Below are 27,243 nucleotides of genomic sequence, written 5' to 3'. Positions count from 1 at the left end.
TATGTTTGGCTTCACGCTGTGCTCATCCTTATTGTAATTTTCCCTAGAAAACTGAATCTTCCATAATTAATATCTTCAAATCAATATATATATATTTAATTACTTCTATGGTGATTTCGAAACTTTTTGTTTCTGTCGAATTGGACGTGCATTGTCTTAAAAACCAATTTCACTTTTATGTATTAGATCGTTTTGAGAATTTAACTCTCAAATCACGTTAATAAGGAAAATGTCAATATATATTAATGTTATAGGTTGTTTATGTATGTACATACAATTATTAATTCTGAAAATTGATCTTTTTTTCAAAATAAGTCAAAAGACTGAGAAATATAGTTTTAAATTTTTTATTTTGAGGAATATTGGAAATTTGTTGAATAAAAGTTTGGCAACACTTCATATCGGATCGCCGATTTTCGCTGTCAATCCAATCGTCGTCGGCAAAAAGAATGAATTCTGAAAACAAAATGGAGGTCTGTAATTTGGTGCGTACTTCTTTGTACAAGTAGTGTGAAAAAAATTGTGTAAACGGTAAAATAAGTGTAAATTAATTAATAAAATTAGCAAAACTTTGTGGTTGAAAATGCCAGTTATTACTTGCAATAAACCTATTGTGATTCGATGGTGTAATTACAGCGATAAATGACTTTGAAAATTTTTCGATATAATTCAGCCGCAGACACTTGGTGAAAATCGAGAATTAGGGAGAAAAGAAGAAGAAAAATTTCTGTACTTCGCGTTGACGATGGCCAACGAAGGCGACGTTGGTTTTTTCGTTTTCTGCTTTTCAACGTTTCTATTTGGCAGCGTTTCTTCAACAAGCGACAGCAATAATTTTTCTTTTGTTTCGTATATTTGAAAAAATATTTAAAAACTTTTGAACGCGCGTGAAAAATAGAAAATTAAAAAAGTGCAATAAATGACTGTGATAAAAATAAATAGAAAACTACAACATAAGACAAACGAAGAATAATAATAAAAAAGTATGCGAAAAAACCGCATGTTAAAAGAAAATATTGTAAATAGGAAGATTTTTGGAAAATTGTGAAAAAAAAGATTCGAAGAAGTTGCAGTGTGAAAGGGAATGAAATGGATTCATTGTTTCCTGCTAACCAAGGCGCTTTGCATAATTGAAATCGGTGGTACTGGACTTATGTATGCATAATTGGTTGTTGTATTTGTATATGTATGGTTGACTGTTTGCGATGACCGTCGTACAGTGCCCGTAGCATAGCTCCTCTTTCGCGACCGCACATCGTACCTTACCCCACTTGATTTCATTTCATTCGAACTGCTTCGTTTGTCTCCGCGAGATGGCGACGGCTGCGACAACTGCAGCGTCAATGATTATGTTTGTGTTTGTTAGCAAAGTTGAAAATTAGTTGATTACCTTTTCTTTTTTAATTTCTTTCGGCTTTTTCCTGTCTAATTTCATGGTTTTTCCCCATCGATTTTTGTGCTACATCTGCGAAACCATCGCAGTAAAATTTGAATTCAATGTACATTGTAAATCTTATTCAGATTATTGTTTTCATATGAAACGATTTAAAAAAAAAATCGCATACGGAGCTGTGCCGGTCCAAAAGTATTACATCTCGGCATAAGAGTTGAAAGAGGTGTTTGACAGTATAATTATGGGTAATTCTGCTAGATACGGCACCAGAAGTATCTGTTTTATTCAAAATCGTGTGTTCGCCAATGTTCGTATATATACATTCGTTATAAAGTGCATTCAAACCGATGAAGAGAAACTTTTTTGTGGCCGTCATCGGGGAAATGTCGCCGAATACAATATTTCGTTTGTATGTATGTATTACGTATTACTTGCACCTGCACGAATCGTGAGCATGAAGCTTTCTCTACTAATAGCTATTGACATTGTTAGTCCCTGTTACTTCCTTTTGAAAATTTGCTGTGCTGACAGACTTCAAATAATATCACTAAATATGTTTATTACTTTGTGTGGTTGTTGTAAGAATTTCACATTTTTGAATAGTATGCTCGGTACGTTTCTTTCTATGTTGCCATCTGCTAGAGATATACTGATTTATTCAGTATGTTTACAATACTGGTAGCACTGTCGATATTGCAACTTTTTCGATGCAACATATTATTCATAAAAACATTTTGCATGCATACATTTCAAGAGCATTCTTAGAGTGGGAAATGAATTTTGCTGGAGAAAAATCGAATGTTGCGGTGAATTGGAAAACTTTAAAAAGTAACGAAAAAACTAAGTTGAAACCTTATTTTAATGCATGAGTTCGATTTCAACAACAAAATGGATTTAAGTATTAAGAAGCGGTTTGCTTGTTCATACTTTTCGAAAGACAGATGCAAAAACCACTGTTTGTCACACAAATTGCTTTTACTCTATTTCATTGTTCAACACTCTTACACACCTCTTGAAAGTCAACAACAACATAGCCGTCACATCGATTTTAGCATCTGTACGCATTTTATAATATACAGAGTGTATGTGCGCGCCACGCTGTGACGCTTCTTGTGTAAGTTGGATGTGAAGATACACACGCCACAGTTTCAACTGCTGATGTATTGTCATACATACATACATATATACATATAAGCACACGAAAATGAATAAGAGATCGTTATATATGCAGCCACATTTTGCTGTTGATTTTGTACTTTTATTGTAGTAAATATGTATGCCTGTACATGAACACATTCATATAAAACTACATATACACTTCGCTGGATGCTTAAATTGTATAAAGCATTAATTCGTATCTAAAACCAAATGCAACAATAACAGCAAAAGCAAGAAAAAGTCGTGGCCGACACTGGTAAGACTACACAGCCAACAATAACCAACAGCAAGTAATAGCACCAATCACTACTGCTCGTGAGAAGACAAAATACCTGGCTGGATTACTGGATTTACATAAAATATGAAATGAATTGAGGGAGCAAAGAGAAGAAAGAATATCAAACTAAACTAGGTTCGCGCGGATAGGTGTATATGAATATATGCTGATATGTACATATTATTCTTTATATGTACTTGCATGTATGCGAACGGCTATTTTGCAAGCTGAGAAAAGACAGAATCAAAGAGAAACGCCATAAAGTGACAGTTGACAAGTCGCGGAATACAAATACCTGCGACAATTATTCGAGGTGTACTTACCAGTAGTACAAAAACAATATTTACATGTATTTTGGTTTTTATTTGCAATTTGGGGGTTTGAATGTCAAAATTTCAATCAGAAAGTAAACTAAAAAAACAAGTCAATATGACATTCAAACCACAAAATCACTAGAAAAAAATCAGCTGCCCTACTGATAACATCTTGCCTAGATTCGCCCTGTAATTGATTTGCAGTTTGCAGCTTATAATATAATCCTAGAGAACACCTACACAACGCATAGTGTTTTAAGTTTTAGGACATTTAAATTAAACAAGACAATTCATAATGAATTTGTGTAACATATATATAAAAAATTCATCAGCAAACTTTTAAAAGCAAATAAATGTCGTCCATCACACAAATGATATATATTTTGATAAACTTTATATCTTGCACTGCTAATATTTTCCTAAGCTGTATAAATTCTGCAAGTCGTTTAGTCGTGGAGTGCACCAGATCCTGGCATTGACCTAGAGTGATTTTGAGCCATTTCTCCTGGATGATATGCCATAAGGAACAACTACTTTCCGGTTTTTTTTTTTTGCAGCCACCGCTGTGTTTATGATTACCCACATATTCTCTATTGGGTTTGGCCCGGGGCTTGGCGACGGCCACGCGAGAGTTTTTACAAAATTGTAATTTGCTACGAAATGTTGATGTACAAGATTTCCTAGTACATAATTCCAAATCGGCGGCCGCCGTAGCCAAATGGGTTGGTGCGTGACTACCATTCGGATTTCAGAGAGAGAACGTTGGTTCCAATCTCGGTGAAAGACTAAAAGAAATAAACAAGTTTTTTCTAATAGCGGTCGCCCCTCGGCAGGCAATGGCAAACCTCCGAGTGTATTTCTGCCATGAAACCAAAAAAGGGTGTACGCACCAATTATATATATGTATATACATATTTATAATATATATATATATATAATTCCAATCATTTTGTCTGGGATTTGTAAAATCATAACCCACGGGCCACCATGATTAACGGTTTTTTTAGTGTACTTTGGGATTCATTTCCAGCATACCGAACTTCCTCATTGGTCACATCATTGCACAGTGTTTTTTGGCTGGTTGTGTGGTCTTGGTTAGATGTACCTCCTCCGAGCGCGGATGTTCATTGTGTTTCGGTGAATTGGGCAGTTACCTAACGTGGACTAGAGTTTACTCACAGCGGAGGCAAAGTTGCAGGTCTTTAAGTGCTTCGCACATTTTTTCTGCGCAAGTTTACCAACCAGTTATCCTTAATACTATGATTCCCGGTATGGACTGGGCGTAAATGATAACGCTCGTTAATTAAGAGGCTTCTTCAGCCATGAGCACCTTAATAAAACTCTGTAGACTTTTTTCGTGTATTATTTTAAAATAAAGAAAGTACAATATTTATTTTCGTCCGTTCGCATATGCGTGGTACTTTTCGATTAATTCGCGAAATTAAACTATGCTCTCCAAAAGCTCTTTAGGACAGTTTCAGTACTTACTGTGATATGGAGGTATTTTAGAATAATTTCGGTTGACACGATCAATAATTTGCGATGGAGGTTTCCCGATTATCTCTCTTGAAAACTATCTGCACGATTAACTAGCATTGTGCAAAGCATTCTAAAATATTTTGAAGTTAGTAGATAGAACTCAAGTCACGTTCACTTGGAAAGTATTCTGACTATTCCAGCCAATTGAAATCAATGTGAAACGCTCCGACCAATACCAATCCAAATGAAATAATTTTTTATCTTAAAAAACAATACTTTATGAGAACTTAAAGAAAAATAACTTTCATAACAATTTTAAGTAACCTAACTATATAAACTACATAAAATACGGTGTACATGCACAACGGTTTTACATTTCGACCAAAAGAAAAAAAAAACTTTATAAGATATATTTCTTACACAAGTCATTACCATCGTTGAAGTGATATTTGTGCGATAATATGTAGCTCGGTTTTTGTCAAAGAAGAGCAAAGAGATACAGAGTAAATGATAATATACAGGTAAGTTTCATTTAGAGATATTTTGATCAATTGAGATGTGTATCTACATACGCGATTATATATTATATGTATACACAAACTTGCATATACATATTATAAGGCATTGATATGAGCAGCTGAGTGCGTGTACAGTTTTCATACATTCGCTATTGGCAAACCTGCAATTACTGTTTGCTTAGGCGAATCGTAAAATTTCGAGAAATTTACGACAATGGTCAGGCAGAAGTTGCTTTTTAGAAATAATTATGTATCTTTAACTGTAGCACACGTATTAATAACAACAACTACAACGCAAAAAAACGACAACGATGAATAACATCAAGCGCAAGCGAGAAACGATGGTGGCAATACAAATAACAACATAATAGCAACAGCAGTAATGGCAAAGAACAGATATACAGACAGCTATATAAAACTGGCATTCCACACAGATACACCCCTACAGTCGTACACTGCACACTAAGGTGGTCCGAATAAAATAATTTTTTACTTTCCTTGAATATTTATATCGTGAGTCAAATGGATGTTTTTTGCCTTCTGCCGTTCTGATTCAATAAGTTGTTCTCTATATTCAAAGTCAAATACGCAAATTAAACAACTAATTATTGTAAAATCTACATATCTAAAACTTTTCATCAGAATCTTTCGAAAATCATTATAGATACAGACATTTTTATTAATATCTATAAATAAAATTTTTTGTTTTTGATTGAAGTTCATCATGACGATACAGATATGATTGGTTGGAAGATTAATGCCTGGTTGCCAAAAGGGGTTATATTTTAGAATTTTTCCCAAAACACAACTTTTCAACTCGTAATGCCATTTAATCATTGTAATTTTCTCGGGTATATTGCTATATTGATTATTTCAGACGATTACATTGTCCATGTTGTTTGCACCATATAAATTCGTACAATTTAAAACACTATTTAACAATTTTTATTTCGCAAACAATTTTGAATCACACTAGTATATATAATTTTATATATGTGTGTATATATGCCAGCGTATGCAACATACCCTGGATACACGTGTTTGTTTGTATTCGCGTTTATGTCTATATGCATACATACATATATACATATGCATGACTATGAAGCGCTATGCAGATATCGACAAAAATTGGCTGACTTACTGGCTGTTGCTTTGCCATTGTGAGGGGAAGGCGGGAATTGCTTGAAAGGCAAGTAGTAAGAGTTCGTCATAAATGCGGCGGCGCGCGCAGTGTTGGCAAAAAAATTTCAATCAACTCTTAAGATAAAAAACGGCGAAACAACAGCAACAATATTAGGCGCGACAGCAACGTCATCAAAGGCGACGTCGAAATTTAGCAAAATATGTACATGCATTAGTATGTGTATGCGGAGAGAAAATGGAGAATTAAAGATTAAAAAATAATGCTCGTATAAGTACGAAGATAGCCACATTAAAAGCAATAACGAATTGCGAGTCTGTTGCTGTGATATGAACGGCGGTGGTGTCGGAGACTTCGACTTGCTCAAGATAATCGACATAGTTGCTTTATCATTGTCCGGCTTACGTTGTACCGCATGAATGGTGAGTAAAACGGTCGGCGAAACCTTGTCGTTATCTTTGTTGATAACCTCAGTTGTTTGTAAATTTCCAAATCGAAGATGACATCTGATGTGATTGCCAAATGATAGAATTTGCAGGCGATACAAATGTAATTATAATATTATATTATATCTTGATAAGTGAAGACAATACTTTTCGTATAAAATCATCTCACTGTTGTGGTAGAACTGTTAATAAGTACAAAAAAGATAAAGGCATTTATGTAGTCGCATGAAAATAAACTGAAACTATAATTTGATTTTGTACATTTTGTAGCTGTTTATAAACCTTATCTTTTCGACACGTAATGGTTTTCATTTTAAAATTTTTCTAAAATTCTTTCCACCGTTAGGGTTTGAGTCTCTATAGATATAAATATGTCTTGGGCCCATTCAACCGCTCTTGTGACATCGTACTTCTTAAATACACTCCCTCTCACTTGATTAATGCCAAATATTTTCCTTTTGTTTTTGCCTTCTATTCAGAGTCGACAAAACAAAATTGTTCTGATAATTTAATTATGTCCTAAGAAAAGTGATTGTTAAAAAATCTTTTTTCGGTAGTGGTGTAAAATGCAATCCTAATTTGCCCGGACAAGTGATAATTTTTTATTCACTTGATTAAGGAAGCAGATGAAACTACAGCGCACGCTCGATAACGTGAACGCTCTAAAGCGTGAACATCACAAAACGTGAACAGACATTTTTGTGCATTGACTACTCAAAAACGTGAACAAACCCAAAAAGCTCTATAGCATGAACAATAAACGTTACAATTATTTGAATGTAGCTTACATTGATCTCAAGTAATTCTGAAATTGGTGAATCCCCTATTTATAAAATAGGCATTTTATTCGCAATTGTATGTAAGGAGTAAAATGTTTCAGTTGCGGTTTTGGTTTTGCAAAGAGTGTTTCGTCGAAAGCAAGAATAAATATGAATTAATTGTAACGTAAACAAGAATAAATATGAATTTAAATGTGAAAAATATATTTACTTAGTCTTTGTGGGCATTCCAAAACGTGAACACTTTTGCTAACGTGAACTGCCTTGGCGTGAATTAGTTCACGTTATCGAGCGTGCGCTGTATTAAGATAAAAAGACGGTTGTAAAGAGTTATTTTTTTTAACAATTACTTGAAAAATGTGATTTGGCATAGTCATGAAGTGATTTATGGGAGTTTATAGAAATTAGATGAATCAATGAATTTTTTAATTTAGGATGGAATTATCATGAAGACTTGAGTTATTATTGGGTAAAAGTGTTAAAACCCAAGGAGTATATATTTGTTTTAAAAATCTATCCTTTAAACTACAAATAAACGAATTTAAGAATGGATAGAATTATATATAATCGATAATGAGCGGAAACCGATTCAAACATTTTAAAGCGCTTTAGCAATAAACAAGCAATATTTTTTTGTTATACCAGTATCCAAAAAAGGTTATAAAAGTTGATAAAATTATTGAAGCGAAAAGTCACGGAAACGTTCGACAGAATTCCAATCATTCCCATGGCATCCGGTTCTACGTTACCGATTTGACTCGGGGTTTTTCCCGACAAAGAGCTGCCGCCTCAGTAAACTAGCCATGTTATTGTTGCTGTTGTAGCAGTATACTAGCGGCACTACCAACCGCCGTCACAAAGCAAACCTCAACCGTTAGGAACTTATCGGTGCCACACAACTCCCCCACCATCGACCAACTCCAACTCTAGTGCGGGGACAAACCAGCAACTCTTGGCCTCCTGCACTGTCTGCTCCGTGTGTCAGACCAGAGTACCTCGGAACTTGACATCAGTCAAATGCAGTTCATGTATGGGCTGGTGCCACTTTCAGAAATGCTCTGGCCTGCGCACCGCTGAGTAGACATGTGACTACGTTGCCCCTGCTGTTGAGCCCGCACCCGCAACCGCCTAGCATCATCAGGTCGCAACAATAGCGGAACACACAGCAGGTCCAACGCAGAGGTCCCTAACAACCCGCGTTACGACAGTCTTACCGATGAGCTTCAAGCTTTGTCAATTTAAGTGTAACGGACTTACGAGCAAGATAGATAAGATAGTCGACTTTATGAGTCGACACGGAATCCCAATAGCTGCGGTCCAAAAAACCAAACTGCACGCTAGCTCCTCCCTGATAACCAGGGACGGCTATAATGTGCACAGACAAAATCGCGAGCGAGACAGTGGTGGTGGCCTAGCGTTCATAGTCTACCACACAATGCAGTATCGTCTCATTGACGAAAGCATCGACCGCAGGAACAGCACCTTGGTATGTTTAGGTATAGCTTTCCGGTCAGGCGATGCCGAGCTCAAAATTTATAATATACGAGTGTATATACCCCCTGTCAGCTGCTGCCCAGCAGGATATAACCGTGATATTGGTGCGCTCATCGTAGGTGAAGACCGCCTGGTTGTGAGGAGGCCCCAGCCCCACAGCAGCATGGTTTCCGTAGAGTCCACAGCACCACCACGGCACTCGCCGTCATAAACACTCACGTAAACCGTGGTCTAAACCAAAATCGCCCCTGCGAAAGGACTGTCCTAGTAGCGTTGGACCTACAAAAGGCTTTCGATACAGTCAGCCACGCCACGCTACTAGATGACATTTTACAGTCGACACTCCCGCCAGGGCTGAAGAGGTGGACCGCGAACTACCTGAGTGGTCGTCACTCGTCGGTGATATTTCGAGATCAAACTTCAAAACAGAGAAAAATAAAGCAAGGAATACCGCAGGGTGGTGTCCTTTCACCCTTTATTTTTAGCTTCTATATTTCGAAACTCCCCCAGCCACCAGAGGGATTCACCCTGGTCTCCCACGCCGACGACTGCACGATGATGGCGTCGGGCAATGACATTGATGGCCTATGCACCAAAGTAAACGACTACCTCGCCCGCCTTTCTCGCTTCTTCACTGCGAGAAACTTAAAACTTTCTTCCACTAAATCCACGGCGACCCTTTTTACCACCTGGACAAAGGAGGTCAAGCTGCAACTTCAGGTCCACGTCGATGATACCCCAATACCGACGGTAAATAACCCCAGAATTTTGGGAGTCACCTTTGACAGCTTGCTCTCCTTCTCAGCGCACACAACCGCTATTGCACTTGGGGCAAAGACAAAGAAATGTTGCTGTCGACTTTCAAAGCAATAGGCCGACCGGTTCTCAACTATGCCGCGCCTGTCTGGTCGGCTGGAACCAGTGATATGCAGTGGACAAAGCTCCAGACCTGCCAAAATACTGCAATTAGGACCGCGACAGGATGTCTCCTGATGTCCCCAATTCAACACCTGCATGACGAGGCTCACATGCTCCCTGTTAAGGAGCACAACAAAATGCTCGGCAAGCAGTTTCTACTAGGGTGTCACCGTAGGTCTCACCCATGCAGACACCTGCTCGAGCCTGAGCCACCTCCCAGGCACATCAGGAGAGACTTCCTCAACTACGCGGACGAGATCCAGGACAAAACAGACAGGCCACTCCAGGATCAGACAGTGTACAGACAGGCCATTAACGACATTCATCGGGAGACCCGATCATTTATATTAAAAAATAGCATTTTTCTTTGAATATCAAAATAACACCTCTTGTTGGAAAACCCTTTAGCATGTATGTGTCTATGAGTAAATGCAAATGCAAATGAAATTGTATATAGGTAAGTGTTTGTATTTCAGGTAGCACATAAAAAAAATTATATTTGATTAAATTGTGTTTTTTTTATCACTTTTTAAAGTTTCGTTGCGTCTTGTGGAATCTCCCCTTGTGTTTCCGTAACTGTTGTGTTTGTAATTAAAACGTCTGCTGCAATTGTTCAGTGTTGCCATCTTACAATATAAACAAAATTAAACGAGTCTTATTGGAGCCTTATTTTGGAGTTTTATTTGAATCTTTCTAGAAGTCGTATTTGTGAATGTTTTGTATGTATTGGAATTTAAAAGTAATAATACAAATACATAAGTAATACAGAGACCAGATATTCACAATACGCCAGGTCTTGCACAAGACTCATGAAAGGAGAATCGACACACACCATCTTTTCGTCGACTTCAAAGCTGCATTCGACACTACGAAAAGGAGAGCTAAGAAAAAAAGAGAGACGTATTATTCGACAGAAGAAACGAGAGGCCGAAATACGTGAGTGCGAGGAGCTTAAGATGCTGGCCAATAGGAACAACCCCCGAAAATTCTACCAGAAAGTTCGGCGGCTTACAGAAGGTTTCAAGACCGGGGAGTTTTCCTGTAAGAACAAAGACGGCGATCTGGTGGCCGACATCCAGAGGATTCTTAAATTATGGAGGGAACACTTTTCGAACCTACTAAGTAGTGATAGCTGCACATGTCACAGAGAATGTGAAGACCCCGATACCCCAATCGTTGACGACGGAATTGACGTTCCGCTACCCGACCATGACGAGGTGCGAAAAGCGATAACGCGGCTAAAGAACAATAAAGCCGCGGGCGCCGACGGACTGTCGGCTGAGCTATTCAAACATGGCGGCGAGGAGCTGGTAAGGTGCATGTATCAGCGCCTATGCAAAATGTGGTCGGATGAAAGCATGCCTGCCGATTGGAATTTAAGTGTGCTCTGCCCAATCCATAAGAAGGGCGATCCTGCAATTTGTGCCAATTACCGCGGGATTAGTCTACTAAATATCGCCTATAGGGTTCTAGCGAGCGTATTGTGTGAAAGGCTGAAGCCCACCGTCAACCTTTAACCAACTGATTGGACCTTATCAGTGTGGCTTTAGACCTGGAAAGTCTACCATCGAGCAAATATTCACAATATGCCAAATCTTGGAAAACACCCATAAAAGGAGGATCGACACACACCATCTTTTCGTCGACTTTAAAGCTGCATTCGACAGTACGGAAAGAAGTTACTTGTACGCCGCGATGTCTGAATTTGGTATCCCCGCAAAACTAATACGGCTTTGCAAGATGACGTTGCTCAACACAAGCAGCGCCGTCAGAATTGGGAAGGACCTCTCCGAGCCGTTTGATACCAAACGAGGTTTCAGACAAGGTGACCCGCTGTCGTGTGACTTCTTTAACCTGATGTTGGAGAGCATCGTACAAGCCGCAGATCTTGCCAACAAGTGCTACTTTGGACTAAGTAGGCAATTGTGTAGTAAAGTCCTCTCTCGATGAACAAAACTAACACTCTACAAGACTCTCATCATGCCCGTCCTAACGTATGGCGCAGAAGCGTGGACGATGACAGCATCCGATGAAACGACGCTTGGAGTGTTTAAAAGAGAGATTCTGCGGAAGATTTTTGGACCTTTGCACGTTGGCAACGGCGAATATCGCAGACGATGGAACGATGAGCTGTATGAGCTTTACGACGACACAGACATAGCGCAGCGAATAAAGATCCAGCGGCTACGTTGGCTGGGCCATGTCGTTCGAATGGATACAAACGCTCCGGCTCTGAAAGTATTCGATGTGGTACCAGCTGGTGGTAGTAGAGGAAGAGGAAGGCCTCCTCTGCGTTGGAAAGATCAGGTGGAGAAGGACTTGGCTTCACTTGGTGTGTCCAATTGGCGCCGGTTAGCACAAGAAAGAAACGACTGGCGCGCTTTGTTAAACTCGGCCAAAATCGCGTAAGCGGTTATCGCGCCAATTAAGAAGAAGAAGAACAAACGTAGAAATTGAGATTCAGCTCGTACTTAACCTGATGAAGTTTCGGTTGCCGACGGCGTTTGCTGACTCAAATTCTTCTAACAATCTACAACTCGTGTCGATTTATACTTATAGTTGGACTGACATTTTGTTTACTGACGAAGTTGTGGTTCATATGGCTTTCGTTTGACATGAAAAAACTGCAAAACTTTATTTTGTTTTCTCCTCGTCGAAACTTTTCAGGAAATGAACATTTTTGTTTTTATTCCCTGATAATATAAGATATATATAATACACAAGAATGATGAATAAAAAGTTCCGCCTTCCTAATTTACTGCGACGTCAAGTTTCGAGAATATATAAACAAAAGGAATGGGGATTGCATGTTTGTGAAAATTCAGTTTGTTTTGTTCATTTGTTTTGTATTGCGAAGGGAGCTGACCTCAGAGTAAAGTAACTGTTTTTTAATGACGCCACCTTCAGTAATCAGTTCGCCTTGTAAATTTTTTTGACATTCTTCCCCTACAGTTTTTATCAATTCATCTGTCAAATTATCCACCCAATTGAATTATTTTTGCCTGCACTGGTGTCTACAGATTTTTCACATTTGTTCCATTTGCTATGCCTGCCGTTCGAGTGACGATTTCTTTGTCAATCTCTAACTCCGACGTCACCTGTCGTACCTGGCGTCATATTTGCTAAATGCCAGCGCCATTGTTCCATACCCCCTTTATCCGTTTCTGGGCTTGGAGAATCTCGTAGCCTTGCTTTGCCGTCGTTCTGGCCATCAGTGCCGCAACTTGCCGCTCTGTGTTTCATACCAGCACGTGATTGTTTATTTCATTTTTAATCCACGATTTTACCTCACACTGCCTTTTTTGTTTGCACGTTTTCTCTTCTCGCCTGTTCACAGTTTTTGTAACTTTACTATATTTTCTTATTCTCCTATTCTCTATATATTGCTGCCCGCTTTTGTTATTGTTGGTGTGGTTACAGCAGTTTACAGCCAGTTTCTCTTCTTACAGTTTGGATTTTCAACATGCAAAGATGGGGCTGGATCTCTCTCTTGCTTTGGGTACACGAAAGTACAAATTGTGATTGTTATTCTCACCTTCATATCAGTTGGGTTGACAGAGTTTTTGCACTCTTCTCTCGTTTGTTTCACATTCCACGTTTTGTGTGACCAATCTTTCGTCGCTAGATTGCCGGTCGTTGGACATTCGTTCAGTCGCTGCTAATGGTAGCGTTGTAGCGCTATTGTGTTTTGCCGCCGTCGGTGTGTCATTGCCATCTGTTTTGTCTGGTTAATTTTTGCAGTCAGCTCTGTTTTTGAGTGTTGTTTTGGTTTTTATTTTTCACTGATTTGTTATTGTTCGCACATTTAATTGATTTATTTTATAAAATAATGTTTAGTACAGTAAGAATTTGTTCTTTTGGAGAATGTTTTTAAATTACATTTTTGTAATTTGAATATATGTATATCCTTTATTTCAATTAGGGCTCTAAGGCAAAATTTTTCAGATTAAATGGTGTTGGTTATTCTGTACCGCCCCTTTACATTTATAATATTTCAATCTAGATTCTAGGCTACATGGATCAACATAGTCTAAATGACAATTTGAACTTTTTGCACTTTAAACAGTAATCATAACATGTTACCTGTATGTATTCTGTTAAGGGGCTTAAAATCTTAAAATCTGATATTTTTTCAACAAGCTAGTGCTGGTCACACGTTTTTTTCGAATTCTCTCCACTTCGTCTTGACCAATTTTGCACCGGTAACACGATTTGTTTCCTCTTCGTGCTCAATTGTTAGCAATGAATTTTGGTTTCTTCATGGTTCGTTTCGTATTGTCCTTATGGTTATCCCTATTATTGATCAGATTCACATGCTGATTTTAAACGCATTTTGAATGGGATATCACTTTCTGTTTATTGATATATGGTATGTAGTACGTGGTCTACAGTTCATGATTAACCCTTTGCGCTCGAGGCGCTTTTCTGTCGGCTGAACTAGTAACTCGAGTGTAATCTCACCCGCTCCCGCTTATTTCATGAGTTCGTATTTGTTAACTTAACTCATCTTCACTAGAAGTAATTTCGTCGTCGTGTTCCATTCTTATTGGGCTCACTAACTTTGAAAGAAGTATTGCGATCGCCAAGAAGGCCGAGTTCGAGCTGATGTCGAAGACAAAGTCCTACTTCGCTATAGGAGATGAAAGTGGTGCCGCAGACTAAATATCGTGGCGATAAGCAACCATTCATGCATAGTTTGGGACTTAAGTATTAGTGGCCCTGTTGGCTACATGTTTGTGACAAACAGTTTGCGGTACAGCTTTCATCTCCTATGGCGATAGAATCACCCGAGATAAGACATTTAGACACATCGATCTGAATGGTGCCTCTCAGGCACCGCTCGAGTTATTGCATCACATATAGTGGTGGCTGAGAGGCACCGCTCGAGCGCAAAGGGTTAATGAACTATATTTTCCAAATGTCCCCCATGTGAAAAATGTTTTTTTTTACAAAATAAATACTTAAAAAACAGCGGTTTTAAATTTGTACACCTCATAATTATTTAAGAAAATAGGGAGGATACACTAATTTATTTATTTATTTATTATTATTATTAAAGTCAAACATACAACCATAGTTTATTTTTACAATGATTGACCTTAAAAATAGTTTACATAAAAGGATTAACAGATGGAGAAAATATTAAAAAAGGAAAGTAGGGTAAAAATAGTAGTAGTAGGAGTACGGATTAATTAGAAAAGATTTAAATAATGTGGAGCCATTTGAGTACATTCAGCTATTTTCGGCAAGGTAGCGAAGCAATTTATTTTTGAAACACGAGCTTTCTTTTATACGTTTAATTTTGTAAGGTAAGGTATTCCAAACACGGACAGAGAACACAAAGTATTGACGTTCAGTCACCAAACAACTGCATTTCATCGGGACTAAGTTTAACGAACAGACGGACTTTGAAAACTTAAGTCGATCTTTGAGGTATCTGGGTTCCTGAGTGTTTATGATAAACATTTAAACCTAAGAAAGTCGTAAAAGGATACGGAAGCAATTTTTTTCGCAAAACAGAAATATGGTCATATGTAGTTTGAAGAATTATTGTTAATTAATTATAGTGATAACAAAAAACCAAAATGTAAAAGGCTTCAATGAATGATTTCAGTTTATTAGATTAGATTACTTCGAGACTTGCACTTCGACCTCATGGTCGGTATTTTGTGCCCTTTGCTCATTACAGTACCTCATCCAGACCCAGTTCCCTTATTAAACTCAGGATAGAGCTAGGTTGAACGTATGTGCCTTCTATATGTGCCGAGATGTCTCTACCTTTTCCGCGTTATCGCGCTAAATTCAAGGATAAAGTGCATTGGAGTCTCCTGGGATTGGTCCGCAGAAACGTCAAGAATAAGTGGACCATATCCCGATTATGTGCAGATAGCTATGCAGTCTCCAGTGACCGGTGAGAATGCCCGTAACCATTCTCAGTTTATCCTTGGGAAGGGTTATGAGTTTTTGAAACCTCTTTTGGACACAAATTAGCCAGATACGATTGTGCGTTTTATTAAGTTTCTCGATACACTCAAGAACCAGTGAGGACTTAATCTCACTGGATGATAGAGCCTTGAGTGCCGCCTGACTGCCGCTCAGAATGGTAATTTGCTCATTCCGGAAATTTCTGTCTAAGTATATCTATGCTCATAGACGGATGGTGTACATCTCCACTTGGAAGATGCTTGATAAACTACCCAACGGAACAGAACGCTTGATTTTGGGGCCATATATTCCAGCGCCTATGCCTTCTGGTGTGAAGCTAAGTTAGTGGTGCCCGCACTGTCAAGAGAGTGGCTCTCGATACCCAAGCGACCTCTCCATATGTTATAATTGGTGGGGTACGATACACTAGACAGGGCTAGTTTACTGGGGCGGCAGTCCCAGGTCGGGAAAAACCCGAGTCATTCCCGTAACGTAGAACCAGCTACCACGGAAATAATAATTGGTCTTATTATCATGATGTCCATCTATGCCAGGATTCTTGGGCTATAGCAACAGGATTTTCCTGCACTCCTAAATCGTACATTCGACTGCGATGAACTTTTCATGAGTGGTTTCGAATATGACCAAAATTTGGATCTTCCCTAGATGACTGGAATCGAAATATTTCTAAAAATCGATTTGAATAAATAAATTATGCATTTACAGCACAAAATATCTTTGGTTTAGCTGCACAACAAGGCGGCGGGGCCTTGTTTTGGCTAGTTATACTCGTATGAAACAGTCTGTGTCAGGAGAAAAGAACCGATTTGTTTTTTGTAACTTCAAGATATATGTATTTCGTTCGTTTGATGACTTTTCGGAGTGCGGCTTGAAGCGAGTGGCGACAAAAAAGCATGATAAAGTGATCGTCCAACTTTTTAAGCGGGACCCTTGTTTGCGACTACGCTAAGCACGCACAATTCTTGCTAAAAAGTGAATAGATGTGAGTATCAACACCATCGAACGACGACTGAAGGAGGCGAATATATCCTACTATCCCACATCATCAAAACCACATCTCTCAGAAAAACACATTGAGAAACAACAAAACAAGAATGTGACATCACAGTAATGGGCTGGCCTTCCCAGTCCCCAGACGTCAACCCCATTGAAAATGTGTGGGGAATTATGAAAACGCATCTTGTCGGAAAGCCATTATACGATTTAAAGCAACTCGTGCATCAAGTTCGCAAAATCTAGTCCTCTTTGTCGACGAGCTACGCAGAGAAAAGCTGGTCCAAAGCATGCCGAGAAGATGCCAGGCTATACTCGACAAAGATGGAGACTACACGGCTTATTGAGTAATTGCGACTCGTAGATTTGTACATGCTTTCATGTAAAAAAATTGTAAATATATATTTTTTATACTTAATGAATAATCGCGGTTCCTTTTTTCTGATGCAGACTGCATATGATACAGATAAGAGGCATTTGAACAATTGTTAGAATCTCCCAATTTATCATTTGTTTACTCGTAATAGGTGTGTACAATATGGCGACATTCAAATAGCAATGGTTCCGTTGTTGAGAAATATAGTATTTTCGAAATGCGTTTAAGATTTGCAGCTACAAATGCAATGTTGTGCAACTCCATATTGGATTCAGGTAAAGTTAAGTCACAAACCAGGTAGCGACATTTGGCTTTTGCTTACAGGCCGTCTCTTCAGCGATTGTTATGCTATAATTAGCTCTTTTAATGTCTGTTTTGGGTTGGCGATTTTGTTGTGTCGTTCGTTTTGGTGCTTCAAGCCTGAGGTAACTGAACTCTTACAGTGAAGCTGTGAATCTTCTCCACTTGTTGTTCGTGTTAGTTAGTGTATTCACTTAAGCAGATTGGCATTACTTGGCGGACTAGTTGTACGCTGATGTAGGATGGTTGTCAAGTATTATCCATCCATTTTTTATTGTCTTCTATTTCCAATAAATATCTACATATGTATGCATTGAATACATAACATATGAGTTTTACAATCCGTAGCAACAATTTCATTACAGAGTAACTATTGTAATTTCAGTTAATTTTTTGTTAAGAGTTGCTGCAAGAAAGGCCGGGTGAACAAACTGTTTCTTATTGGTTTTTTGTCTCATATTTTGCAATAATTGTTAAATCATGGTAGAAGTGATAGAGCGCCGGTTTGGCGAGTGAGAAATCCACTAATGCTTAATTACGTTCATTTGTATACAAATATGTATATATATATTATATATATAAGTATGTAGGTAAGCTGATACCTTTATAGATATGCTATATACATATGTATGTATTAATGCATATGTAAATGTGTACGAACATAGCTACATATATCTCTAGTCGCGCTCGCATTAACTACGAAATTACTGAGGTATACGTCGGTTCTTACTGAATGCCCGCCTGTCTGTCTATCTATCTATCTGCCTATTTGTCTGTATATGTGTTGCTGCTTGCGCCTGTGTAAGCATTCCGTCTGCGGGTATGTGGTTGTTACAACTATTTAATACTCTCTTGATCATACTTCTTTGGTTGTTGTTAACGCTGTTGACTTGCTTATGATTTCGTTTATTTTCTTTCGTTTGCATTTTGTAGTGTATTTATTAGTTATAACTGTGCTCAATTTCAATACCTCATGCCAATTTTTCTTGTTTTTTTTTAACCGTTACGATTGCACATTCGTGTCTTTCTCAGTGCTTTCTTTGTGCGTTTGCATGTACTACATACTGGTGCTCCTCAGCTAGTTCTGCCATTCAAGTGTTGCAGATATATTTACGTACATACAAGCATACACATATATGAACATACAGAAATATTTAAAAGGAGTTTGACTATTGTTTATGAAGAAGTGGGTTTGAAATAAGAAAAATCGTAGCAGTGTGACTAGATAGTTGGGAGTTCCGTGCGATAAAATGTCAACCTTTGGTATTTTTGTGGTAGATTTGTGCTTCAGTTACTATTTAAATCTGAATAACTATTGTTCATGTGTGTATGCATGTATATCTGGCCATTGACTAATATTCTTTTACTTTATAAGTGCATTTATAAAACAAATTTACATGCATAAATATGTATTACATATACGAACAAACGTCAATGTACATGTCACTCTTTCACCTAAATTAAGTATGTACATGAAACTTAAAAAGTTATAGATTTTAGTTGGGTGATATTTTTTTAGTTACTAAAATAAAAGTACAGTCAATCGCCATCGCTGTCATCGTAGACGTCGCCGGCAATTGGCTGAACCAGTGTGCACAATTCCAATTTCATTGGATTTCTCAAAAATATATAATTGAGCATGTCATGCCCATACATACAATAATTACAATAAAACAGTATTACACAAATAAAAAAGCTACCAAACGAATGAGAGAGCTGGCAATTTGTGATGTTTAGCAACAACAATTACAAATTAGTGGCATGAAAATACACATGTATGTATATGTGTACATTTGTGCTGCTATATGGATGTACTTGTATTGATAGATGTGTGCGCACTTATACCAAAGCAAGCGCATATACCCTGCAGAAAAATTCATTGGTGCTAAACTAGGGAATTTAGAATCATGACACCAGATCGCGTTTCTTTTGTGGATGAGTTTCATACGGCGATATTATATTCAGGTTCAAAATTCAAAAAATCAGCTGGCTGCGAAATCGCGTATCCTCTTTAAGCCAGTTTTTCAAGATCTTGATTACGCATGCTATCGGTCGTTCACGGCGCCCACTAAGAGTCTAAGGGTGTGAAATCGCAGCTCCTGGCCACCTCGCTTATTGGCATCGTCGAGACAGCTGATAACACGATTACTGAAACCAAAGATCGTCCAAGTTCTTGTCTTTAATTTCCGGCCTAAATATCGCAGAATTTTCAAAGTAAAATGGGCGAATTATAACTAATATTTATATTAATTATATAATATATTGGCTAGAGATTTTAAAAAGTTTATAAGATAACTAAGGCGGCCGCCGTAGCCGGGTATGGTGCGTGACTACCATTTGGAATTCGGAGAGAACGTAGGTTCGAATCTCCGTGAAACTTCAAAATAGTGAAGAAAAAGTGTTTTCTAATAGCGGTCGCCCCTCGGCAGGCAATGGCAAACCTCCGAGTGTATTTCTGCCATGAAAAAGCTCCTCATAAAAAAATATCTGCCATTCGGAAACTGTAGGTTCCTTCATTTGCGAAACCATATCAAGGCGCTCGGTCAAACACCCAAAAAGGGTAGGTAGGTAGGTGAGATGGCAAGAGTACCCCAGGTACGCTACAAGTAGCACTGACGTGCCGTTTTGATACCATAAAGTGGACCACCAAAAAGGGTGTAAGCGCCAATTATATCTATTTGTATACATAGCTATATAAGATAACTAAAATGATAACCATAACCTCTCTTGAAAAGGTCGGTTATAATGTTCCTGAACTGTTTTAAAGAGCTCAAACGTTAAAAATAACCGCCATATGATGCGCAAGAATCTAAGTAAATTTCATAATTTAGAACAATGTCGTACTAGTCTTGAGATGTCTAATTTAGTGCAGGGTATATGTACATACATATATGTGTATATGTAAGCGTAAATGTATAATTTTTATTTAAATTTAAGTTAAGGTATTACTGGTGATGTTAGCAGTTTGAAAAGTACAGCAATGTGTATACCTAAGTATCTACAGAAATGCATATTTATGTAAGTCCCTATACTTCATACATGCTTGTGTTGGTAATTAGGTATACATTTTTGATATCTTTGTAAATTATTGTACAAAAAAAATGCGCATATAACAAATGAAGCAAGTTGATTGCCACTGACTAAACAGTTTTTATACATCATTAATCGACCGAATTTTGTGTGCCACTAATAACTCCTTTCGGTTATATAGTCTTCAGTTGAGTGTGTGGTATTTGCTTTCAAATTCACACTTGCTATAATATATACATAAATTGAAATTATGATAAAATTACATATTTTTATTTTACTCAAATACTAGAAATATGCTTGATGTACATATATATGTATATATATGTATATGTGTATGTACATATATATGTATATAGATTTGCGAGTAAATATAAAATATATAAATAAGAACATTTAGTTGTTCACATATTTATATATTACATACACATGCATATGTATTGTACACACTGCATACGCTTTTATTTTTTATTGTTTGAGCTTTCATGCATACTGCAAATTAAATATGTCCACATACATATGTATGTACATATAAAACTATTCAGGAGAGTGAAAATTGCATTACCTTCAGGGGGCAATGCTGTGCGTTTATGTTAATTAAAATATTCATAAGCGTATAGCTTTTCCCCTTAAATGTAATTGCAAAGACTACAATCAGTTTAAGTGGTTACTTTCGTAAAATTGATATACATAACAAACTTTTTTCAAAACAAAAAATTTCAAAAATTCTAATAGCCCTTTTTGGTTCTTGCACATTATGTAATTGAAAATTTTGCTTTCTAGCCAGAATATTAATTCTCACACAATAATGTATTATAAGAGTAAATAGTGGAAAGTCTTGAAATTAATGCAAAAAAAAAATTACTTTAGGTATTTCCTTCTAATCAATTTATTTTAAAAAAGATATGGAAAAATGTAGTTATTTTTTGTTGTTCTCTTAAGAGATTTTTAATATACCGCCTCAGAATCAATAAATAAAAAAGCTGAACGATAATTGCAGATGTTGTCAAAACTTAACCGGAACAAAAAAAAAATCGTAATCAATAAAAAAAGCTCGATATTAATAAATTAGATTTTATTACTTTTAATGTTTGAAAATTTGTTATGTCACAAAGGTTATAAAGTTTGTAGGGCACGGTTCTAGTTTGAAACTTGCTTATAATAGAAATTAATATAATATTTTTATCTACATTAAATACAACACAGATTAAATATATTAGGTTCGGGAATAAGTTCGTAGCATTTTTACCGAAGACTTTTATTTAAACAAAAAATAATAATTATATCAATAAGTTAATGAATTATTTATTCGTCGTTGCTGTTTACAACCTCTTCCCACCTCTCGACCAATGTGTGCCAATGGTGACGATTTCGAATGAAAATTTAAAATATATATATATTTTTTTAATATTTACATGATTAAATAAAACTTCTTCTTCTTAATTGGCGCGATAACCGCTTACGCGATTTTGGCCGAGTTTACCAGAGCGCGCCAGTCGTTTCTTTCTCGTGTTAATCGGCGCCAGTTCGACACACCAAGTTAAGCAGTTAAGCCAAGTCCTTGTTGGCAAGAAAGATTCTACGTTGTATTTCAAGGCTGACATTGTGATCGATGTTAATGCTGGTTCGTAAATAAACGAAGTCTTTTACAACCTCGAAATCCTAACTGTCAACAGTGACGTGGGTGCCGATACGCGAGTGCGCCGACTGTTTGTTTGATGACAGGAGGTACTTCATTTTGTCCTCGTTCACCACCAAACCCATTCGCTTTGCCTCTTTATCCAGTTTGAAGAAGGCAGAACTAACAGCGCGGTTTTAAGTGGCGGGTCCCAAACCCAGCGCATAACCAGCTATTCTGGGGTGCTTCGCCTTCTCACGTTAGCTCACTCCCGAACTGGTGTTCGAAAGCTACCCAGAGAATACTTGGGCTAATCCCGGACGTTGTGAGCTGCTTGAACCATATGCAGAAGAATGGTGCTGGCCACTCCCAAGTGAATGGCGATCAGTAACTTTCCCCACTTGCGGGGTATTCTACATATGGAACCATCCATTAAATAAAACTAACTTAATAAAAGAAGTATTATAATTTCATATCTATAAGGGACTTAACTTGAACAGAACCGATAAGCACATGCTTTCTATCAATGTCTCATTGTAAATTTTTGCAGTCATTTGCAGTGTAGGATTCCAAGTTGGACAGCAAAACATTCTCAGACATGTCATCCCTACATTTCACCTACAAATCTTTAGGATTTTAGAGCAAACTTGTCGATATCATCTCGTTCCAGGATCATTGGGTCATGCTCGCTGTTGTTATGTTGGATGTGCACTCACTTGTTGCATTCTAAGCCTATCCACTTCATTTTCACTCACTCTAGAACGTAATTCCGACATATCAATACGACTATTTAGCTTTTCGCACTTTTAATTGACTTCGACGACCTAAATCAGGTCGTCTTCTCCTTGGCATTGTAAATTGTAATCAAAGTAAGTAAAGTTCTACCACATGTAACGACAAACGTTACCATCACAAAGAAAAGGAGGAAGGTCTTGAGAGGAATTAAAGGATCGACATTTATTTTGGTTGCAAAATATTATGGTTGCGATCAGAAATTGTTGGTTGTCAATGTCAAATGTGGGAAACAAATGACAGCTATTATAATAGATTCACTTTTAAATTTAGTTTGATTTCTGCATGACGTCAAATGTTTGAAAGGTAGGAATAGTTTCTAAGGGAAAACAAAATTGTTTTTTTACTATATATTTTCATATTTACTAACCTTTCCTGGTTGGTTTCAGATCTTCTGACCATACTTCGAGACTAAATCCGGTAAACACTCCCTTTACTCTTAATTTGCATATTCTGCTAATAACGGATTCTAGGCCCAGCCCTTTTTCTTTGCTCTCTTTTCCTATCTAGAAACCCGTGCCTTTTCTTCTTGCTTTCTTTAGACTACCGCTGTAATAAAGAATGCCATCTTTTTTTCTTATTTCTCCAAAGTATTCCCAACGTAATTCCTGTAGTGCTACGAAATACACTTTAAATTTTTTGAGTTGGTCTTCAATCTTATTAATTTTTCCAGCTTGTAGCATTGTTCTGATGTTCCAAGTGAAGTTTCCAATATCTTTTTCTTTTTTCGGTTCCTAGGGTGGTTAACGTTATCGAATTTCATTCGAAGCTTTTGCTCTGCTTTTATGACAATTTATTTCAACTAGAGGGTTGTCGGCCCTACGTCTTCTATGTTGATTTTTCCTACAATCTCGGATAGTCTGACTACGATTCGGTAATGCACAGGTTCGAATCTCTTCGCATGAACATCAAATAATATAAACATTTGTTATCTAATAGTGGTCGCCCCTCGGCAGGCAAGGGCAAACTTCCGACTGTATTTGTTCTATGAAAAAGTTCCTCATAAAAACCGTCTGCGGTTCGCAGTCGGCTTAAAACTTTAGGTCCCTCCATTTGGGGAAAAATGTCAGACGAACACTATAAATTGGAGGAGGAATGCGGCCAAACACTCATGAATAAGTTCGTGCGGTTTTTTTCGAAATTTGAAACTTTATTGACGTAAAATGGTTACAAATTTAATATTCAAAGTATTGTCCATCGCTTACTACTACTTTTTCCCATCTTTCTGGCAATTCACGGATTCCCTTTGTGAAAAATTCGGTCGGTTTTGCCGCAATCCACGAATCGATCCATTTTTTGACTTCATCGTAATTACGGAAGTGCTGGTCAGCCAGGCCATGTTGCATCGATCGGAAGAGATAGTAATCGGATGGCGCAAGGTCTGGACTATACGGCGGGTGGGGTAGGACATCCCATTTGAGCGTTTCTAAGTATGTTTTGACCACTTGTGCAACATGTGGCCGAGCATTGTCATGTTGCAAAATAACTTTGTCGTGTCTATCGGCGTATTGCGGCCGTTTTTCTCGCAGTGCTCGGCTCAAACGCATCAATTGTCGTCGGTAGACATCCCCCGTAATCTTTTCATTCGGTTTCAGTAGCTCATAATACACAACACCCAGCTGGTCCCACCAGATACACAGCATAACCTTCAGGCCATGAATATTCTGCGCCGACGTCGATGTTGAAGCATGGCCAGGGTATCCATACGTTGCCCGACGTTTTGGATTGTCGTAATGGACCCACTTTTCATCGCCAGTCACAATTCGATGCAAAAAACCCTTTCTTTTGTGCCGTTGAAGCAGTTGTTCGCATGCCATAAAACGGCGTTCAACGTCTCTTGGCTTCAATTCATACGGCACCCAATGGCCTACCTTTCGGATCATTCCCATGGCTTTTAAACGTTTGGAAATGGTTGATTGATCAACTCCCAAAGTTTTTGCAACCTCTTCTTGCGTTTGAGCCGGATCTTGATCGAGCAATTCCTCCAATTCGGTATCCATGAACTTTGGCGGCGCACCCTCGCGTTCTTCGTCTTCCAAGCCAAAATCACCACTTTTAAAGCGTGCAAACCACTTCTGGCACGTTCGCTCAGCTAGAGCATGCTCACCATAAACTTCCACCAAGATACGATGACTTTCGGCTGCTTTTTTCTTCATATTAAAAAATTCCCCGCAAAAACACATTATTTGGCACGAAATTCGACATTTTCAAGTGTGGTAAAAATATTGTTGTTTACGCTTCAAATAAAAAACTTATACTGACGTTTGTGCCTTACGACAGTAGCTCTCCAATGAATGTTTGGAAATGTGGATCGATGGAATAATAATCAAGTTACGCCATCTGTTGTAAAACCGCACGAACTTATTCATAGTCCTATTATATATATTATAATGTCTGAATGTCGACCCAATCTTTTAACGGATTCGATGTATAATCTCTAAATAGACATTCACTAAATAATATTCAATTATTGAAAAAACTGTATGCAACTTTCTGCCATAAAGTACCAAAAATATGAGTTAGGGCCCTTCTATATTACGGTAACTCATTTGCTTGTGAAAAAATGTGTGTGCACACGAAATGCTCAGTATTTAGTTGGCATTTACTTTAGATCTAACCCATATATTTTATGGTATAAACAATGTTTATTTTTTTTATTTTTCTTTCAGATACTACACTAATATGAGCGACAACGTGTGACTTGTGTAAATAATATTGAAATAAAATCGTTACCCCAATGATCTAAATTAGGTCTCACTCGCATCTAAATAAATAAATTCTAATTATATTTGAGATCAAATTTTGCTAATGCGTTCTTAAAACATACGTTTTTGCAGCTGTAAATGATGTGCAACTGCTAGAAAATGTCCAGGAAATGTCTGCTTTTTTTACATTGGAAAATAATCTCAAACTAAAAGTTCTGAATAATTTTTGAAAGTATTGAACAATTATTATATAGTTAAAAACAAACGCGGATAACATATAAAGAGAGAGAAAAGGTGACGATCAAGAAATAAGTGAATGTTGATTCCTCAATTTATAAAAGAAAGTGTGCAATTAATGCACTAACGCAACAAAATCTTCAGATGAATATATTGAAAAGGGGAAAAATCCCGAATTCCCTATAAACAAACAAAAAATCATATATATAATTAAAAGTTTGTCGGATACACATATATCTTCCTCCCACCAAATTTGGCGGGGTGGAAAAACCTATTTTGATGCTAGCTTCAAACGGATGAGCGTAATTTCAATTGGAGAGAGTGTTGAAACGATTTGCATCATCGCAACAAAAATCGATCAACAGGCTCCGAATTCACCACGTACCACGTAAATTGCACTAAATATTTTAACTGCAACAAACGTGGAACAAATAAGGATTTGATTTTTCACGTTGGAAAAATCTGATGGATGGAAATGCACAAAATATGTTTCACGGAAATCACCAAGGGTAAGTCAATAATACAAAAAAAAAAAAAAAAAAAAAAAAAAAAAAAAAAAAAAAAAAAAAAAAAAAGTTGTGGATAAAAAACAAGCAACCACTGACGTCAATTTAAGTGGAACCACCGGTTGTAGAGAGTTAACGCATAGTTGACGTGTAGTTAATATATATTTGCCTAATAGCTTGATCAACGGGTTTACTGATCTGAAAGCTATTGAATCCAGTGGTAGCTCCCCAGATTAGCACTTCCAGTATTTGTAGGTGATATACAGAAATGAACCCGTAGACGCTGAGGCAGTTATTCAGGCAATACATAACTTTACTTGGGCTGCTTTCTCAATACCTGGTTAATATCTTTAAACGGTGGTAATTTAACTGAATGATGGCTTGAAATTACAATTTAATTTTCATCAAAGGCTGGGTAGGTGACGTTGTGTTAGTTCGATCAATGTAAATTTTTTACAAAAGAATTTGCAAAACTACTGTGTATACACGAAACCTGAGTTTTGTTTCTAATTACTATATGTTCTATCGTTTCGCGTGCTGATCTAAAAGTTCTGTGACACCTATATTTTTATTTGTATTTCCTAATGATTTCATTTAATAATAATAATGAAAATAAAAGAAGAATTTAGATATCAAATTTAATAAAAAATTTTATAAAAGTATTGCAGTAGCATGGAACACTTTTGAATTACGCGGTTTACAATCGCCACACTCATTCTACAGAAGTTAGGTATAATAAAAAAAGCTTTTTAACATATACAGAAGTTGAATTCGTTCCAAAAATCCTTTTCAAATTTGCAGAACGATTTCAAAAAGCAAATGGATT

The 27,243-nt window shown here is 37.4% G+C and overlaps 1 protein-coding gene across 11 annotated transcripts in view; it reads left to right on the top strand.

Moving 5' to 3' along the window:
- Positions 1-449: 449 nt before the first annotated feature.
- The window catches only part of LOC129249348 (mucin-19), a 98,746-nt gene continuing 71,952 nt past the window's right edge, over positions 450-27,243 (top strand). For 8 of the 11 annotated variants that reach the window (XM_054889122.1, XM_054889128.1, XM_054889126.1 and 5 more), the window contains exons 1-2: positions 450-531; positions 25,807-26,420. In XM_054889122.1, coding sequence (XP_054745097.1) covers positions 26,377-26,420 — 44 coding nt within the window. In that variant the 5' untranslated portion in view covers positions 450-531; positions 25,807-26,376. Of the gene's footprint in view, positions 532-791; positions 1,143-25,658; positions 26,421-27,243 lie in introns of those variants that run through there. The other 3 variants (XM_054889119.1, XM_054889120.1, XM_054889118.1) reach the window with 3 other exon arrangements.

This window comes from Anastrepha obliqua, chromosome 5 (assembly GCF_027943255.1).
Source record: "Anastrepha obliqua isolate idAnaObli1 chromosome 5, idAnaObli1_1.0, whole genome shotgun sequence".
Lineage (NCBI taxonomy): Eukaryota > Metazoa > Arthropoda > Insecta > Diptera > Tephritidae > Anastrepha > Anastrepha obliqua.
Note: the sequence above shows the minus strand (reverse complement) of the source record. Positions and strands in the feature narration are given on the sequence as shown.